The 21,280-nt window shown below is 44.3% G+C and overlaps 1 protein-coding gene across 2 annotated transcripts in view; it reads right to left on the reverse strand.

Annotated features, from left to right (window-relative positions):
- Window positions 1–12,562: 12,562 nt before the first annotated feature.
- Window positions 12,563–21,280, reverse strand: part of LOC142292355 (neuronal acetylcholine receptor subunit alpha-7-like) — a 336,257-nt gene continuing 327,539 nt past the window's right edge. For both annotated transcript variants that reach the window (XM_075337677.1, XM_075337683.1), the window contains one exon: window positions 12,563–13,551. In XM_075337677.1, the coding sequence (XP_075193792.1) occupies window positions 13,027–13,551 (525 nt within the window). In that variant the 3' untranslated portion in view covers window positions 12,563–13,026. The remainder of the gene's footprint in view (window positions 13,552–21,280) is intronic.

The raw sequence follows: 21,280 nt of genomic DNA on the forward strand, positions 1-21,280 counted from the left end.
GTAGTGTGCAAAGTACCCCTTAGTCTTATAATCATCTGTCGAAATCTTCATATTCTATCACCGCCGCGCTGGGCGTACTTCTGCAATTTCTGAACTGCCGGGTCCTGCAGTGTTTCATGGGGCATGTCGGAGGTCACTCTTCATTGCAAGTCTAGGAGAGCTTCATTCTGGCTCTCATAGACTGGCATTGAGAGCTTGTGATGTCACTTCTGACTTCCAGACAGTCAGAAATTGTAGTCACAAGATGGTGCCGCTGGACTTAAATGGCGCTGATAAAAGGTGTAAATGCCAAAAGGTACGTTTAAGACTCCAGTAAGAGATTTTAGATTAAAATCACCACACCAGCAGTGAAAAAAGAAATGCTGTAGTGATACTTTAAGCTGTGGGTGAATGAGTTTAGAAAATTCAATATTTTAGAGTAGATTATGAAACCAAATTTTTTTCAGCAAAAAGTTTGAACTTTCTCTAAAGCTCAACTCACACATCTGATAGTTCTGCTTTGATTTTTTTTTGTGTATCGAACATGTATCCATTCTAGTTTTCTTGGCCTTTTCATTATAATGTTCTTCAAAACTAGACCATTGAAGGCAATGGAGCAGCAGAAAAAAAGCAATAAAAAAACAGAGTGCAAGGATGTCTTCTGTGTTTCTTCCTTGTACTGTCTGTTTCCCTCATGCTCAGAAAAACTGGAGAAACCTTTAAAATTTATTTTACTCTAATGATAAGAACAGAAGACACGTGGGCGGTAAAAATTGGCACACAACCTAAAGATGAATTTAAAATCGAATCTGACACACTGAGAAAAAATAGCTAATAGGTTCAGAGAACAAGGAGGAGTTTATACCTTTTCTGAAGTTGTAGATTCAACACAATGTAATATATAATGGTGAGTGTATGTGTGTATGTATGTATGTATGTCCGCTAAAGGAATCCGCACCGTCGCATTTACAATCACAAAATTTTGCACAGACACTTCATGTGACCCAGGGAACGTCGTAGACTATGTTTTGACAGGAAAATGTAAGCCTGCGCTTTATAGTTACTCTCTAAAAAACATGCCTCCATTAAAGTAAATGGAGCCTGGAACTACTGGTTTTAATAGCAGCTGTGATTGGTTGCTATAGGAACAAAGACATTGTTAGTATAAGAGGCTTACAGTATGTGTGAGGTAATAGACAGTCAGACATAGACACAGACCGAGTAAGAGGCAGACGAGGAAAGAAACAGACAGAGACAGACAGGCAAAGAGACAGAGAGATAGAGACAGACAGACGGTGAAAGAGACAGACATAGACAGACAAAGACAGATGGGGAAAGAGACAGACGGGGAAAGAGACAGACCTGGAAAGAGACAGACCTGGAAAGAGACAGACCTTGTAAAAGACAGACCTGGAAAGAGACAGACCTGGAAAGAGACAGACCTGGAAAGAGACAGACAGACAGGAAGACAGGGACAAAGACAGGCAAACAGGGAAAGAGGAGACATACAAAGATAGATGGGGAAAGAGACAGACCTTGATAGAGACAGACGGGGAAAGAGACAGACAAATAGAGACAGACAAGGAAAGAGACAGAGACAGGCAGACAGGGAAAGAGACAGACAGGAAAAGACACAGACAAAGAGATGGGCCAAGACAGACAGGGAAAGAGACAGGAAAAGAGACGGTGAGACAGACAGGGAAAGAGGCAGATGGGGAAAGAGGCAGATGGGGAAAGAGACAGATCTGGAAAGAAACAGACAGGGAAAGAGACAGACAGAGAGACAGACAAAAACAGACAAGGAAAGAGACAGACTGGGAAAGAGATATACCTTGAAAGAGACAGACCTGGAAAGAGACAGACTTGGAAAAAGACAGACAGAGACAGGTGGGGAAAGAGACAGACCGGGAAAGAGACAAACCAGGAAAGAGACAGACCTGGAAAGAGGCAGATGGGGAAAGAGACAGACGGGGAAAGACACAGACGGGGAAAGAGACAGATGGGGAAAGAGACAAACAGGGAAAGAGACAGATGGGGAAAGAGACAGACGGGGAAGAGAGAGAGACAGACAAACACAGACATAGAGACAGACACAGAGATAGAGACAGATAGACTGATACAAAGACAGACAGAGATAGAAATAGACAGATAGAGACATAGACACAGACAGACAAGGAAAGAGACAGAAAGACAGTGACACAGACAGAGACTGGGAGAGAGACAGAGAGACAGTTACTATCACGGACAACGCCCGGATACTACAGCTAGTATAATATATATTTACTGGCATCCTGATTTCTGTCTTATTATTATGTTTATATGTTTTGCCTTATTGTGAGAAACTTCTAATGTTTCGGCTGGATGTTCTATTTTTCATGCAGTCTTTTTTAATGCTTACTTAGAGTACTTATTTGTTTGAGAGTAGCTTTAATACCTAAGGATAAACAAATCTTTGAGGATATGTAACATATCAGACCTTATTCTTCTTCTACCATGGGAATTGAGTGGAGTTTTAAAAGCTTTACAACACCATGTGTTTGAATTCATTTAAACATGCAAAATTAAATATTTATCTAGGAAAATTGCCTTTTTACTAGCGATTATGATTTGGAAAGGACTAAGAAGTTTCAGCACTGCCTTTCAAAAAAATGTCTAATTCTTCATGCAGCAGTCTTATACACATTGTATGGTCTCTTAAATTATTTTGTTTGTTTGCAGTATAAATTGTACAATATATATATACAGTGAATTCTAAAAGTTTGGACACCCCTGGTTAAAATTACTGTTATCTGAACAAGCAAGTTGAAGATTAAATGATCTCTAAAAGGCATAAAATTAAAGATGACACATTTCCTTTGTATTTTAGGCGAAAAAAATTAAAAATGTCATCTTTTACATTTGAAAAATTGCAAAAAGGAAAATGGGCCGATGCAATGGTTTGCACACCCTGCATGGTTAGTACATAGTAGCACCCCCTTTTGCAAGTATCACAGCTTGTAAACACTTTTTGTAGCCAGCCAAGACTCATTCTTGTTTGAGGGTCTTTCATCCATTCTTCATTGGAATAGTCTTCCATTTCTGTGAGATTCCTGGGTTGTCTTGTATGCACTGCTCTTTTGAGGTCTAGCCACAGATTTTCAGACCAGGGGACTGTGAGGGCCATTGTTAAACCTTCAGCTTGCATCTTTTGAGGTGATCTATTGTGGATTATGAAGTTTAGGATCATTATCCATTTGTAGAATCCATCCTCTTTATAACTTCAGCTTTGATGGTGTTATGTTTTCTTTAAGAATGTATTGAAATTTCATTGAATCCATCCTCTACCCGTGAAATATAACACAGCCCCAAAGCATGATTGATCCACCCCCATGCTTAGTGATTTGCGAGATGTTTTTATCCTGAAATTATGTGCGTTTTTTTCTCCACACATACCTTTGTTCATTGTGGCCAAAGAATTCTATTTTAATCTCAGTCCACAGGAATTGTTTCCAAAATGCATAAGGCTTGTTTTGCAGAGGAGGTTTTCTTCTGATGGCTATTCCATGAAGACCACATTTGTGCAAGTGTCTCTGAACACTAGAACAATGTACTACAACTCCTGAGTCTCCTGAGTTCCTGAAGGTCCTTTGCAGTCAAGCGAGGGTTCTAATTTTGCCTCTAGCAATCCTACGAGTAGCTGTCACAGAAATTTTGCTTGGTCTTCCAGGCTTTATCTTGACTTCCACTGTTCCTGTTAACTGTTGTTTCTTTTTTACTTTTCAAACGGAGTAAAGGGCAACTTGAAAACTCTTTGCCATCTTCCTAAAGCCTTCTTGTGCTCTGTGGGCCTCCACCATTCTCGTTTTCAGAGTGCTAAGCAGCTGCTTAGCAGAACCAATGGCTGCTGTTTTTTGATACAAGTTTAGAGGAGGCTGTGTTTTTATAAATCTGTGACAATTGCATCACCTGGCCTTTCCTAACAATGATAGTTAATGAGCTATAACCCTAACATGCTAATTAAGGTCTGAAACCTTGGTCAAAGTTATCTGAGCACCCAAATCTCCAAGTGTGCCCAAACTTTTGTATCAGTCCATTTTCCTTTTTGTACTTTTTCAATGTAAAAGATTAAAATATATTTTTTTTTTGCCTAAAAAAGAAAGGAAATGTGTCATCTTTAACTATATCCCTTTAAGAGATTATTTAATCTTCAACTTGCTTAACTCTTTACAATAACAGTTGTATGCCACTGTAGATGGTTATAGACAGGAAAGCGGGGATTCAGCTGCAGTTTCTCATATAGCCTAAAGGCCCCGTTACACGCAACGACATCGCTAACGAGATGTCGCTGGGGTCACAGAATTCGTGACGCACATCCGGCCTCGTTAGCGACGTCATTGCATGTGACACTTACGAGCGACCCCTAACGATACCAAATACTTATCAAATCATTGGTTGTTGACACGTCGTTCATTTTCAAAATATCGTTGCTCATTCTGGACGCAGGTTGTTCGTCGTTCCTGAGGCAGCACACATCGCTACGTGTGACACTCCGGGAACAACGAACAACAGCATTCCTACGTCCTCCGGCAACGAGGTGGGAGTGTCGTTCATGCGGCTGCTCTCAGCCCCTCCGCTTCTATTGGTGGCCTGCTGTGTGACGTCGCTGTGACGCTGCACGAACCGCCCCCTTAAAAAAGAGATTGTTCGCCGGACACAGTGACGTCGTTAGGAAAATAAGTTGGTGTGACGTGTACCGGCGATATTGTTCGCCACGGGCAGCGATTTGCCCTTGATGCACAAACGACGGGGGCAGGTGCTATTGCTAGCGACATCGCTAGCGATGTCGCTGCGCGTAAAGCAGCCTTAAGGCTGCATGTACTGGAAAAAAAGTGGAAGCAGGAGTGGTGAAGCTGGTGATGACTGTATTGGATGGCTTGGAGAGAAAACTAAATATATTATAGGCATAAAAATTTAAGAAAAGCATTTATGGCTGCTCTTAAGGCCACTTTACACACAGAGATAAATCTGTGACAGACCTGTGGTAGATCTGTGGTAGATCTGTAGTAGATCTGTAGTAGATCTGTAGTAGATCTGTAGTAGATCTGTAGTAGATCTGTAGTAGATCTGTAGTAGATCTGTAGTAGATCTGTGGTTGCAGTGAAATTGTGGACAATCAGTGCCAGGTTTGTGGCTGTGTACAAATGGAATAACATGTCCATGATTTCACTGCAACAACAGATCTGCCAAAGCTTTATCTCTGTGTGTAAAGTGGCCTTAAAAGACAGGCAAAATATATTGAATCACTATATAACTGAACACAATCATTAGAGAGGAGAAGATCTCTTATGTAACCACATCGGAATATAACCAATGTGCAGTCTTTTTAATTTCTTAACGACATATGGTGTAGATCTCAGATCCCAGACTTTCATGTGGGCTCGCAAGTCCACTCAGTGTCCAGAAATCTAAGCCTAAACGGCAACATTTCCAGGGCAAGCAGTCTGGAAATGTGCCTGTTTAGTGTTTCGGCCTATGGGTGGGTGGCTGGGTATTTCCTTTTGCAGCCCAAGGCCCTGGATAGGGAAAGCTGAATGCTGCCCTGGAACAAAGAATGGTTGCTGATGGTGCTTGCGATTGTGCAACAACAGGTGCGGGGAGGGAGGCATCCGCACCTGCGTCTTGGACAGGGGACTGGCATGCACATAGCACAGGGTGTCACCCGCAGTCATTGATTGTGTACCCAGTCATTCGGCGGCCCACCTGGTTGGCTGCTTTGATGATGTGTCTGAACGTGCTGGTGGTGGTGAGGCTGATAGTACTTAAGCCCCAGTTGATCTTGATATTGCACAGCTTGCAAATTACTATTATTTTATTGTCCTTTACCTTGAGAAAAGTGCCAAACTGGGGAACACCTCACCCTTTGCCTTGGAACCTGTCGCGTATGGGTGCTATGGGGAACAGTATACCACATTCTCCCTCTGGCCATCCCACTCCCTCTTCCTGACTGTTGCAGTTCTGTAGATCCCTCCCTCTCTGCACTGGTGTCCTCACTCTACATGGCACCTTTGCATGTTGGGTCAGTGACTTCATTGTCCACCACCTTGACTTCCACTTCTGCACTCTGGTCCTCCTGACTTGTTGACTTAACAACATTACTTTCTGGCAACCTTTTTCTCATTATCCTCTACCTAGACACTAATTGCTGTTCCCCACCATAGTCTCCTTTTGACCGTAGCTGCTCAAATATTTGTGCATCACTAAAGATGATCTCCTCATGTTCCTCTTGAAATGTGCAGGGCGAGAGACCACAGTCAATAAATGGAAATGTAAAGAGCTTCTTGCAATGTCCGAGCGTGGCATCACTTGTTTCCTGGAACTTGCCATGGGAAGACGAAGGATGATCAGGGTGAGGATTATGTGGTTGAGAGTCTTGGCTAGTGTGACTGGATGGTATGGAAGACAGGGTGGTTCTGGTAAACATACTAGAACCATTTTCTGCCATCCAACCGACCACCTGTTTGCACTTTTCTGGCTTTAAGAGTGGTGTCCTGGGCTCCACTGCAAAGGGGGACAGGAATATAGGTCTCGTGGGAGGGTGTATCAGGTGTGCTCCCTCAGCAGGCACAATTTCAACTGTCCAATGGCCTCAGCCACTGAGTGCACTATCAGCAGCACATCCACTTTTCCGTCCCTTACCGCACAACTTGCACATTTTAAATTAGGTAGATACTATAAATGTCTGCAAACTTTCCTGTAATATTAGGGAAAATAAAATACGTAGCCCTGAAAAGGACTTTAGGTTTTTGGTTGCTGCAGCAATATAAGCATAGATTGACAGTATTGCAATAAAACCTGCCTATATTCCTGCTTTAATCTCAAACTATCCCTCCTCCAGCAGCTAATCCTACAGTGAATTCAGGTAACAGTTGTTTGACTATAAGAAAGGACAATATTTAGACCTGAAGACGACTTTTGATTTTAGATTGCAGCAGCAGTATAGGTATAAAAGGACTGTGTTGCAATAAACCCAATCTCTCGCTTGCTTGTGGAGGCCCTGAGACAAATTGGAGAAAGATCTCCAGTACAGCTAGCAAATAACCCACAAGACAGTGATAGAGTGGTCAACAAGCCAGGTCTGCAACAGGAGGTCTCGTCAATAGTACAGGTGTAAACAAATTGTAGTCAAGTGATCGCTAGGGGTCAGGAGCCGGGATGTTACGTATACAGCAGTAAGGAGAGACAGGAACGAGGATACAGGTCAGAGTCCAGAGAGTTAAAGTAACGTACAGGGGTGGAGGATACACAGGTCGGGACTGGGGTCAGACAGATAGGACTGGGACAACAACTACAGACAGGAATGGGGAGTCAGGAAATGAGGGACAGATGAATAGAAGAGGGCCCGGGTCAGGACTAGGTGGCAGGGTGGCAGGACAGATCAGGTTAACTCATGGGAGCCAGGCACGCACGCTGCAGAGCAGGAAGTATTACTGGCACTGTTCCGGAGGAGCAGCTCAAGGATATAGCGGCCTGTCATCCGGAACGAGGCAGAATGGAATTATCCTCTCCCATGACCTGTAACCCTAAGATACCAGCAATGGCTCAGCGGCTGCTGAGCCAGGCATGGATCATGACACTCTGCCTATTCCCAAATTATTCCTGCTCCAGCAGCTATCCCTGCAGTGAATGCAGGGAATAGTGGTTTAACTAACTATAATAAAGGACAGTGTTTAGCCCTGAAAAGTATTTTTGGTTTATGTTTCAGCATCAGTATAAGCATAGAAGGACTGTTTTGCAATAAGCTTTGCCTATATGCTTGCTCTACTCTAACGTCTCCCTGCTAGATTACTTTCATATCTGGCTATCATTTGGAGCCTTATTCTCAGGTGCAGCTCTTTGTGATCACTTCCTTTTGCTATATATATAGTCATATGTCTTAACTAGTGATGGGCGAAACCGGACTGTAAAAGTCTGGATCCATGCGATTCCAAACATACCCGAGTGCCGGGCCCGGGATTTCGGGTGTTGATACAGATCTGACAACTCGGGAAATAGAAAAAAATAAAGAAAATAAGAAAGAAGCAAGCAGGCTATACTTACTGAGGCTCTGGCCGACTGTACAGTTCTCCCACGGCCGCTCATTCACTTCCGCTTATTAGCCTTATGCATATGCAGTACTTTCCCTGCCAACCGACGTCTGAGATTGGTTACAGTCAGACACGCCCCCAGCCTGTGTGACAGCGTCTGACATCGTGTCGATTATGTCGGACCTGCACAAGTGTTTTTGAGGTTAATAAATTGGGAAAAGAGGGTGTTTTTTGTATTTTATTTCAAATAAAGGATTTTTTTGATGTTTGTGTTTATTTACTTTTACTTACAGATTAGTAATGGGGGGTCTCGTAGACCCTCCCCATTACTAATCTAGGGCTTAGTGGCAGCTGGCAGCTGTCATTAACGTCTTATTACCCTGATTGCTACCACACCAGGGCAATTGGAAAGAGTTGGGTAAAGTTCAGAGACTGTTGCATCTAATGGTGCGACAAGTCTGGGAGGCTCCAGGCTGCTATTTTTAGGCTGGGGGGAGCCCAATAAGCATGGTTATCCTCAGCCAGAGAATACCAGCTCCCAGCTGTCGGACTTTATCATGGCTGGGTATCAAAATTAGGGGGAACCATACATCAGTTTTTTAAATTATTTAAATAATTATTAGAAAATAGCCTCCTATTTTGATACAAAGCCAAGATAAGAGCACAGCTGGGGGCTGCAGCCTGTAGCTGTGGGTTTTATCTGTGCTGGGTATCATAATATGCGGGACCCTCCCCCAATTTTTTAAATTTATTTTTATACCATGACAGACACATACAGCATCTGTGATTGAATGCATTGCTGGGGGTGCATCTGAATGCAACCAATCACAGATGCCGGTGGGCTGGGAAAGCAGTGCATATGTATGAAGGATAACGCGCGGTCCCGGAAGTCAATGAGCAACCTGGAAACAGTTTACAGCCGCGTCGGAGCTTTGGTAAGTACAGCACGCTTGCTCCTATCTCCCTATCCATTCTACCACCATTTTTAATTGCTGGACTCTGGTCCCCATAGACTTATTTTTTTTTTTTTTTTAAATCTAGTTAGACCCGCTGGTTCCGGTTATCTGCGAGTCCGCCCATCACTAGTCTTATCATCTGACGCCGGTTATAAAATCTCTTAATTCTTATTCTAACCAATTTGGAAGAAGTCAGTCTTTGGAAGAAACTGAGGAGTCGTAAGACTCATGACAGTTGCAATGGTGGTGTTTAGCAGCATTGTAGTAGCTTGCAGTGTTTTTTTTATGTCTATTTTCCCTTGTCTGTGTCCCTCTCCATGTGTTGTATTATTGTAGTGGTGAGACTAGTACTCTGGTTGGCCTTTTAACTAACTAGGGCAAGTTCAGGTGAAGTGAGGGCCTAGGCACGTGATCGGCAGCGGGGGGAAGGATATGTACAGGAATATTAGGGCGTGTATGGATCAGCCTCAGGTAAGGGTAGGAGGTGACATCGCTTCCCTTCCCCTAGCTCCAGGACCCACCGTTGTATGATGATACATAGTATTAGATGGCAACCAGTCTTATAGTAAATGGGTGGTATGTTCAACAAAAGTGGTGAAATACTGATGGATTGTTCTGGCACTTGTAGTGCCACATTTTGTACAAGGGTTCTCTGGGTCAGGTTTTCAGGTAGCTAAAGAGATGGGTGTGGCCACCTACATATTCCCCTGCCCATGGGTGTTTCACATGATAAGTCACTCCTGACAGGTAAAATTGAGTCGGTTTGTTTGGCACAGGGTGGAAGTCAGACTGTGTGTAGAGACTGGCAGGAGCGAGACTGAGAGAGAGAGACTGCCAGGAGGCAGAGTGTGCATGAAAAGCAGCCTGTGTGGAGAGGCTGCACAAGTGCACAGAGGTATTGATGCCTTACTGGAGGAAGACAGCTCCACTTAGGATTATACTAAGGAAAAGTGAATTCAAACCTGAGCAGGTGTACTGGGACTTAGATGGTCAGTAAACCATGTCATGTTTATTTGTAAAGTCGAAGGAAAGCTCATTTGTTTCATGCTGCTGAAGTGCATTTTGAGGAGTTTTTAATAAACTGCTGAACTTTTAAATTAGCTGTGTTCCTGTTATGTCTGGCATTCTGTACATGAACTAGTAAGTATTTTTTCTGCTAAGTGCCATTTGGATATTTCTAACATCATTCAATTCAAGGGTGGCAGAAAAAATATCAGCTTAAAATTACCCTGCTATATGCATCAAACAATTATCCCACTCTACTTTGGTTTCTCGCAGCTGCTTTTCCAGGTTTACATCGGTCTAGAGCAAAGTCAACTCTTTCTGATTATAGGTTTTGTAAAGCATATACATCTCACAGGTGATGCTGGGACTTCTGTATATACTGTACATCACAGAAGACACTGGTCATGTACATCACAGAAGATACTGGTCATAAACATCACAGGAGGGGGCTGGGGCATATACATCACTGGGGATGGCAGGGGAATATACATCACTGGAGAAGGCTGGGCATATATATCACTGAGGAGGCTTGGGCATATATATTACTTGTAAGGACTGGGGTCATATACAGCACTGGGGAGGGCTGAGGGCATATACATCACTGTTAAGATCTGCATACATAAACAGTACTGGTGAGGCTGTGGCATATATATCACAGGGGAGGCTGTGGGAATATACAGCACTGGGGAGGTCTGGGGGCATATACATCACAAGAGATGCTGGGGGCATATACAGCACTGGGGAGGGCAGAGGACATATACATTGCTGGGAAGGCTGAGGCTGGAGCACATACATCATTGGGGAAACTGAGGTAGGGGAACATACAGCACTGGGGAGGCTGGGGCACATATATCACTGGGAGCCTGAGGCTGGGGCACATATATCACTGGGAGCCTGAGGCTGGGGCACATACAGCACTGGGAAGGCTGAGGCTGGGATGCATACATTACTAGGGCGACTTAGACTTAGAGTTGGGCACATACAGCACTGCAGAGGCTGACAGTGGGGCACATACATCCCTGGGGAAGCTGAAGCTGGGGCACATACATCACTGCTGAGACTGGGGCACATACAGCACTGGGGAGACTGAAGCTGGGGAAGATAGAGCACTGGTGAGGCTAAGGCAGGGGCACATACATCACGGGCAGCTTCAGCTGGAACACATACAACACTGAGGAGGCTGAGGCATACACAGCACAGGGGAGGCTGAGGCTGGGGCACAGACATCATTGGGGAGGTTGAGGCTAGGGAACATACAGCACTGGGCAGGCTGAGGCTGGGGCACATACATGACAATGGAGGTTGGGACTGGGGCACATACAACATTGGGGAAGCTGAGGCTAGGGCACATACAGCCCTGGGGAGGCTAAATCTGGGGCACATATATCACTGAGGAGGCTGATGCTGAGGCACATACAGCACTGGGGAGGCTGATACTGGGGCACATACAGCACTGGAAAGGCTGAAGCTGGGGCACATCTAGCACTGGAGAGGCTGAAGCTGGGTCACATATCACTGGGGAGGCTGATAATAGGGCACATACAGCACTGAGAAGGCTGAGGCTGGGGAAGATACAGCACTGGGGTGGCTAAGGCTGGGGCACATACATCACTGGGACAGCTTTGGCTGGAGCACATACAGCACTGAGGAGGCTGAGGCTGGGGCATAGACATCACTAGGGAGGCTGAGGCTAAGGAACATACAGCACTGGGGAGGCTGAGGCTGGAGCACATACATCACAATGGAGACTTGGGCACATTTAGCATTGGGGAGGGTGAGGCTGGGGCACATACAGCAGTGGGGTTGCCACTACTCTCTACATCTGTAGGAAAGGAGCGTATAGCACACTAACTCGACAAAGTACATCTTCATGCTGCCACTAGCCAGCAGGAGGACATACGGTAATTTTTCAATGCTTGTGGTTGCAGCGTTCAGTAATGAACACTATATGCGTATGCTCATAATTAATATTCGGGGTTTTATGGATTGGCAGCTGGCAAAATGCGGCTGTCGGCCTGAGTACTGCTCTCTCAGAGAATCTGCTCAGGGGCCACAGAAAAAGTCATCACGGGCCACATATATGTGACCTGCTGGCAGGAGGTTCCTCACCCCTGGTATACATGCTTAATTGTTAATTTATTTTTCATTCAGTATATTTCATTAACATTTCATTAGGTGGGATGTATAGCAATGTTTATCCCAAGCTCACTGGTTCATGAAAAAAATGCCAGAAGTAAAGAAAACTGGCACATGTGTATTACTATGTGTCAACGAGACAGCCAGGGAGATCCCACTATTTGCCACCATTGTCCTTAATACGGAAACCAATCACATCTTACAGTCATGGAGGTAGATATAGGGAAATATTTTTCAGCAACTTAATGTTATTCTCTTATATATAATTCACAAATAAAATTGATTTTTCTGCCTATCTAGGCACAGGAGCCTGTGAGTGACTGTTATCTCTGCCCCCCTTTTAGGAACACCCCTGAAAATACCTATACCGTTTACAACCAAAGTAAGATTAAGCATATACCTTTCAATAAAGATGAACAGAACAAGAAAAAAATAATGTTTTTATTAACGTCAATGTTGGTAACAATGAGGCTCAGTTGGTTCTTTGACATAATATGCTCCATTGGCTGCAATAATAGTGCATTGTGAATTGTTACACTTACTGTGATATGTGGCTCATCCTTGTTCTCATATTACTTCATTACATTTCTCTTTCTTCTGACAGGCGTTTATAATAATAGGATAATATTGTTTGTATGGCCAAACAGTTTTTTTTTACTGATTGCTAATACTAACATTAGTAAAATATATACAATTTTCGGCTACATTTAAGACACCTTTTGATTTCCATGTCATTAATTGGCTGGATATTTTCAATAGTATTTGTTAACCAATACACAATTATTTTTCTCAATTGTTATACATCTGAAGACATAACAAGCAATAACATTGAAACTCATGTTTTGAGGGGTTTTTTTTCCCCAAAAGCAAAATTAGATAATTTTCCATCATGTAAAGTCCTTGGAAACGGCTTCTACAAAGTTTGGTGCGGACATCAAGATTACAATTGTACAGATAATGGCAAAAAGCGAGAATGCTACAAGACACAAACGGTCAATGACTGCAGCGGCAAACTTCCATTCACTGCAGATCTCTTCTCCTTCATCGTGATCTCTGAAACGTCTGGCAATGTACTGTACCTCCTCTAATATCTTGGTTATTTCTGGCATGCACTCTCTCAAACATTTCTTTTGGACGAGATCACTGTCCTCTAGAGATGGACATGTTACTCTTCCACACATAACTCCAGAGTCACTGTTAGGTGGACAGCAAGGGCTCTCCAGGTTGTGGTAGCCACAGTAGAGAATGTTGCCGTTGGTAGATTGGTGTCCAGATACAATATTCATTTCAATACTACTCATACTTGAATGGTGATTTGGGTATATATATTTACAAGGGATTGGTCTTCGATTTTCACCAGGTTTTCTCATTCTTAAAAACCATGCGCACCAGTTGAGCAAGATCACCCTTACCTGAAATAGAAGATTTGAAGGACCATTAATGAGTAATCGAGAAAATAATATAATGGTTTCTGAGTAAAAAATAGTGTTTGTTGGCACTGCTGCATTGTCAACACAATATATGGTAAGCAAATAAAGCCAATAAATAGCACACAAGCAATTTGATATTTTCAGACCAGTATATGTGGTGCTCAGCCAAAAAACATGTTAAATTTCTTGCATATAGAGTAGAAAAATATGTGTCACTCAACACTGGTTCTGGTTGAAAAATCGAACTTTATTGGGACATCATGTGCAGGATGTGGAACAAAAGGAGCACCAGTGGTTTAGCCTATTACCACGCCTCTACCGGCCCACAAAACATTTGAAAGGAAGTCTACTTATAGAGCAGGTCTCCAAGCATTTCTACATAGGTGCAAAAAATCAGAATAAGCATGCAGAATAAATATCATTACACATAATCACCGACATATATGTATAAACTGCAAAATAAAACAAGCATAACACCATTACTCATACACCCCATATGGGGTATCAGCTTACTCGGAGAAACTGTACAACAAATCGTATGGTGAGTTTTCTCCCGTTACTCTTATGAAAATGTAAAATTAGGGGCTAAAGTAACATTGTTAGAGGGAAAAGTTACATTTTCTAAATTTTTTATTTTTTTCCTTCCACATGGCTATAGTTCATAAAGGGTTAATTATTCAATGTGGTTTTGAGCAGTTTTTAGAATGGTGTCACTTTTCGGTATTTGTTGTCACATAGGTCTCTCAAAGTCACTTCAAATGCGAAGTGGTCCCTAAAAAAAATGGTTTTGTTAATTTTGTTGGAAAAATGAGAAATTGCTGATGACATTTTAATACTTCTAACAAACATAACATTATGTTTCAAAAATTGCGCTGATGTAAAGTAGACATGTGGGAAAATGTTATTTATTAACTATTTTGTGTGATATAACTCTCTGGTTTAACGGCATAAAAATGTAAAAATTTGAAAATTGCTAAATTTTTGCCAAATTTCCAATATTTTCACAAATAAACACAAAAAATATCATCTTTATTTTACCACTGACATTAAGTGCAATATGTGTCAAAAAAATACTCTCAGAATTACATGGATCTATTGAAGCGTTCCAGAGTTATTACTGCATAAAGTGACACTGATTAAAATTGAAAAAATTGGCCTCGTCTAATCTAAAAACAGGCTTCGGAGAGAAGGAGTTAATGTATTTTATTTGGATCTGTTTTCTAAGGTGCTACAGTCCAGGATGATGATATAAGTGAAAAATCCTAAGGCCCCCAAACACATAAGACACATGTTGGCTAAACACGCTTATGTCAATGTGTTAAGCAGCTATATGTTGACAGCTTTCACATAAAGAACGCAGGAACTTTCTTGTGTATGGGAGAGATGGCCAAGAAGGCTGTCAGCCGAATGGCCAGCCAAAGTAGTGTTTGCATTGGAAGAGCTAGTAATGCTTTCTGTCTACTATCTTAGAATGTTCCTTTAGTTCCTTTGCGGAAAACATTATCTTGCCAGCAATCCTCCTTTGTTTCATTATACAATTTCTCTAATGATGAAATTAATTTATAATTTATTTAAAACATTTTATTATTAAATGAAATGTTATATTTTACAGAGGGAAATTAGTTTTATGCACACTCCATTCACATTATACTCCCAAATAAGTGCAACTCTATTTTTATAACCAGTGCAGGTAAAACAGACAACTGAGGGCTGCAACACTTAGCTGTCAGTTTTACCTTGGCTAATTACCAAAAAGAGAGGGACTCCCACTGCATTTTTTTAATTATTTAAATTATTTTTTAAACAGTGTGGGCTCCCCTCATTTTTGATAACCAGCCAAAGTAAAGCAGACAGCTGGGGGCTGGTATTATCAGGCTGGTAAGGCCCATGGTTCTTTTGGCCCTTCCTAGCCTAAAAATAGCAGCCTGCAGCTGCCCCAGGAGTGGCGCATGCATTAGATGCATAAATTCTGGATCTTTGCTCTGCTCTTACTGACTGCCGTTGTGCGATGACAATCAGAAGTAATACTTTTGAAATTGAAGTCAGCTGCTAATTGACAGGTGGAATCAAACCCAGGGTTTAGTAATGAATAGGCGTCTATCAAACACCTCCATGTTTAACCAGGCAAGTGTAGAGTTAAACTATTTTTTCAGTGTATGGTTTTTTTATTTGAACGAAGACTCCACCACATGCTCATGTCCACCAATTTATTGAATAAAAAAATCCTTTAAGTTCCGACGTATTCCAGTTGGTGACTAAAGACCCATTACAGTACCTCATTCCCCAATTTACTAATTAAAATAAAATCCTGGAAGTCCTGACGTAATCCAATGGAGTAATGGACCACAATGCCCTTTGATTCCTATTGAGTTTTGTTCTCAGAGCATTCTTAGAACAAGGCTCCATAGGTCACTGCTTGTCTGCGGCAGCCCGTAATTTCTCATGCTCATGACGTCACCACTCACCAGTGTCCTGGGTATCATGGTGCACAGCCTGAGCTGGGTCTGGCTGATGCTCAAAGCCTATGGAGCTTCATTCTGAAGGTCCATAGTCTTTGATCTAGGTAATCGAGGAATGCCGTGGGAACTGCAAGCCTTTGTCGGACCTGAGAACTTGGATTTCTAATTGGTGGACAAGGGACAGTCTTTTTTTAATTTCTCTCTTTTTATATGTCTTTCAGGTTTCCATTTGTGGACTACGTCAGATTTCCTGGACTACGTCAGAATCCCTGGATTATAGCGGAGTTGCATGGGTTTTTTAAAAAGAAAATAAACAAAAAATTAAATGGTCAACCAAGGAAAGTGTGTGGGAGGGGGTGTTTTTTCAAATAAAGTATTTTAGTGTATGTGTTTTATTATCACTTACTGGGGATGTCTGATGCTAACACTAGGGCCTGATGCCATCTGACACTACATACAATAGCTGACATCAATCCCAGTTATCATTACTTCGATTGCCCATGCACCAGGGCAATAGAGAAAAGCCGAGACAATACGTCAGAATTGGTGGCCATGTTTTTTGGGCCCTTCTCAGCCTGATAATATCAGCCCGCAGCTCTCTGCTTTACCGGTTATCAAAAATAGGGGAGACCCAACTTCATATTTATTTAATCAAGAAAAACTGTCTAATAAGCTGCACACGGGGCAATTTTATTATTTGTCTGTCGCTCTCTCTGTCTATATCTATTGTTAAAAATGCTGGAAGAGACAGTAAGCACAAAGAGAGTCTTATCCTAAAAAACTGTCAGCAAAGGTGCAGTAAGGGTAGACTCACCTGGCGTGGTGTGAGAGTCACAACCACTGTAATATAGGCAGAAAAGGCTGTGGAGGAGAAGCGCAATAGGGTCTTAGCAGGTAACAATAGGGTAAAGGAAAGTGAGGGTACTCACTAGTGATGAGCGAGTACGCTTGTCACTACTCGGTACTCGCACGAGTATCACTGTACTCGGGCTACTCGGCGGGTACCGAGTAATTTCGCGATACTCGTGCTGTACTCGTGGTCTTCATCCCTGCATGTTGGCGCTCTTTTGAGAGCCAGCTCTCATGCAGGGATTGGCTGGCAGACCACTGCAATGCCACAGCCCTGTTAGTTGTGGAATTGCAGTGATTAGCCGGCCCACACAGCGTGACCGAGCCTTTATACCGGCGGGCGCGCTGTGCTCTGCAGACAGCCATCTCGTATTCCCTGCTTTCCTCGCCCACAGGCGCCTACGATTGGTTGCAGTGAGACACGCCCCCACGCTGAGTGACAGGTGTCTCACTGCACCCAATCACAGCAGCCGGTGGGCGTGTGTATACTGTGCAGTGAAATAAATAATTAAATAATTAAAGAAACCGGCGTGCGGTCACCCCAATTTTAATACCAGCCAGATAAAGCCATATGGCTGAAGGCTGGTATTCTCAGGATGGGGAGCCCCACGTTATGGGGAGCCCCCCAGCCTAACAATATCAGTCAGCAGCTGCCCAGAATTGCCGCATACATTAGATGCGACAGTTCTGGGACTGTACCCGGCTTTTCCCGATTTGCCCTGGTGCGTTGGCAAATCGGGGTAATGAGTTATTGGCAGCCCATAGCTGCCACTAAATCCTAGAATAATCATGTCAGGCATCTCCCCGAGAAACCTTCCATGATTAATCTGTAAATTACAGTAAATAAACACACACACACCTGAAAAAATCATTTGTTAGAAATAAAAAACACAAACCAATTCCCTCGTAACCAATTTAATAACCCCAAAAAGCCCTCCATGTCCGGCGTAATCAACGGACCTCCAGCGTCGCTTCCAGCTCTGCTGCATGCAGGTGACAGGAGCTGCAGAATACACAGCCGCTCCTGTCAGCTTCACACAGCAACTGAGGTGAGTAGCGCGATCAGCTGCTGTCAGTCAGGTAACTCACGGCCACCGCTGGATACAGCGGTGGCCGCGGATAAGCTTAGTGACAGCTCAGCTGATTGTGCTACTCACCTCATTTGCTGCGTGGAGCTCACAGGAGCGGCGGTGTCTGCTGCAGCTCTGGTCACCTCCATGCAGCAGAGCTGGAAGCGACGCTGGATGTCCGTGGATTACGCCGGACATGGAGGGCTTTTTGGGGCTTATTAAATTGGCTACGAGGGAATTGGTTTGTGTTTCTTATTTCTAATAAATGATTTTTTTCAAGTGTGTGTGTGTGTGTTTATTTACTGTAATTTACAGATTAATCATGGAAGGTTTCTCGGGGAGACGCCTGACATGATTAATCTAGGATTTAGTGGCAGCTATGGGCTGCCAATAACTCCTTATTATCCCGATTTGCCAACGCACCAGGGCAAATTGGGAGGAGCCGGGTACAGTCCCAGAACTGTCGCATCTAATGTATGCGGCAATTCTGGGCGGCTGCTGAATGATATTGTTAGGCTGGGGGGCTTCCCATAATGTGGAGCTCCCCATCCTGAGAATACCAGCCTTCACCCGTATGGCTTTATCTGGCTGGTATTAAAATTGGGGGGACCGCACGCCGTTTTTTTAAATTATTTAATTAGTTATTTCACTGCACAGTATACACACGCCCACCGGCTGCTGTGATTGGGTGCAGTGAGACACCTGTCACTCAGCGTGGGGGCGTGTCTCACTGCAACCAATCATAGGCGCCGAAAAGCAGGAAAGCAGGGAATACGAGATTGTTTAATGAGCGGCCGGCTTTTTCAAAAGAGGAAAAGCCGCCGGAGTTTAGTGAACAGCTGTGCAGCGCCGCGGCAGTGATCGGGGAACGGTAAGTATGAGAGAGGGGGGAGACTGACCGACAGACTGTGAGAGGGGGACAGACAAGACAGAGAGACCGACAGACAGACAGAGAGACCGACTGACGGACTGAGGGAGATAGAATGAAAAAAAAAAAATGACCGACATTGCTAGTAAAAAGCACAAAACGTGCGTTTTGGACATCGGAGTGCCACACAATGTTTTCACGTAAAATCTTTCAAGTAATCTCAAAAAGTAACATACACCAGCTCTATCTCACTATTGGGTATGTGCCCTTAACATTTCCGCCATGAAAATTCATTTTGGTGTCATTTTGGAAGGTTTTCTGGTGAGTCCGTAAAAATGGCATAAAACTCGGACAAAATTGTTCACAGCTGTGACTTTTGAGTGATAAATGCTTCAAGGGGTCTTCCCCATGCTGTTGCCATGTCATTTGAGCACGCTTCTGAGACTTTTGTGACATTTTTAGGGTTTCTACATGCTGCCGGGGGGGTCATTTCATAAAAAGACTCGGGTCTCCCATAGGATAACATTGGGTTCGGTGCTCGGGCCGAGTACACGAGTATCTTGGGATGCTCGGCCCGAGTCTCGAGCACCCGAGCTTTTTGGTACTCGCTCATCACTAGTACTCACCTATAGCGGTTGTGCCTAGGTGGATCAGCTGCAGCCCCGAGATTAATGTGAAGATTGCAGAGAAGAAACGGGTATTTCAGCCGTACTACCACCACTCGGAGTGTATTAATAATTTGTCTTTTATTCTGTATGCTCAGGTCAACGCGTTTCAGGGGTCGCAGCCCCCTCCATTAGGACAACAAGAAAAGAACATAAATGGCTGAAATACCAGTTTCTTCTCTGCAATCTTCACAACCACTGTAATGGCGCAAGTACGGCTGCAGCAGAGCCCACATGGAGATTCAGTTCAAATTTGGAGAGAAAAGGGTTAAAGACCCCACTGCTATAGAAGAGGATCCATGAGGAAAAAATGATTTTATTTGTCAACGCGTTTCAAAGCCTTATGGCTTCTTCCTCAGGACAAATCATATGATTGTATATGATTTGTATATGATTTGTCCTGAGGAAGAAGCCATAAGGCTTTGAAACGCATTGACAAATAAAATAATTTCTTTCATATAGATTCTCTTTTCTATAGCAGTGCGGTCTATTAACCCTTTTCTCTCCAAATTTGAACTATACCTATTTCTATCTATTATTTATATAGATTCAGCAGAAATGAAGAGACTTTTCTGTAATCTATATATATAATTGCCTTATTCTGTCTGTCTGTCTGTCTGTCTATCTGTCTGTCTGTCATGCTCCAAAATTGTGTCCTTACGGTGACACAAAGCTGATTGGCCGCTGGGCTCGCCATGGCCCCGCCCCCCCACACGGATTGGCCGCTCGCCCAGGCTGCGCCCCCACACGGATTGGCCAGCCGCTCGCCCAGGCTCCGCCCCCCCCACAGATTGGCCTCTCGCCCCGGCACCCTGCAGGCATTGGCAATTCGGCCACGCCACACCCCGCCCCCCTCACGCAATGCACGCTAGCTCTGGCCCCGCCCCCTCCCTCCCCCCGCGCATTCCCCGAACTGACACGGCTGTCACGGAGGTGAGTACTGTACCCCCCCCGCGCATTCCCCGAACTGAAACGGCTGTCACGGAGGTGAGTACTCTACTCCCCCCCCCCCCGGCCCCCGCTCGCACGGGAGTGGTGTGGATATGTTGGTAACCATGCTCACATGGTTACAAGCGCATCAAGGTCCTGCTGCGGCGGAAGATCCACACGCACACACATAACAGCACACACACAAACATACACACACATCAGATCACACTCACTCTCACACACACCTCACACACACCTCACATCGCATCCACACACTCACAGCATCCGGCGATATCGCTTGCTTCTCGGCCTCGATACTGTGCTGTTGTGACCTTCCAGGACCTGACGGAGGATCACATGGCCAGAGGCATGTGGTATCTCCGGATGTTGTGAGTGTGAGCGCGTATGTGCGATATCGTCAGTGTCTGTATGTGTGAGTGGATGCGATCGGGTGTGTGTGAGTGGATGCGATCGGGTGTGTGTGAGTGGATGCGATCGGGTGTGTGTGAGTGGATGCGATCGGGTGTGTGTGAGTGGATGCGATCGGGTGTGTGAGTGTCGGCAGAGGAGCACGGCGTGCTGGAGGAGGCTGGGAGCAGAGAGGCTGATCATGGGGAAGGCTGGGAGGGGGAGGCTGATGCTGGGGGAGACTGGGAGGGGAAGGCTGATGCTGAAGGAGGCTGGGAGGGGGAGGCTGGGAGGAAGGAGGCTGGGAGGAGAGAGGCTGATCCTGGGGAAGGCTGGGAAGGGGAGGCTGATGCTGAGGGAGACTGGAAGGAGAGAGGCTGATGCTGGGGGAGGCTGAAAGGAGAGAGGCTGAGGCTGGGAGGAGAGAGGCTGATGCTGGGGAAGGCTGATGCTGAGGGAGGC

The sequence above is a fragment of the Anomaloglossus baeobatrachus genome, chromosome 1 (genome assembly GCF_048569485.1).
Source record: "Anomaloglossus baeobatrachus isolate aAnoBae1 chromosome 1, aAnoBae1.hap1, whole genome shotgun sequence".
Taxonomy (NCBI): domain Eukaryota; kingdom Metazoa; phylum Chordata; class Amphibia; order Anura; family Aromobatidae; genus Anomaloglossus; species Anomaloglossus baeobatrachus.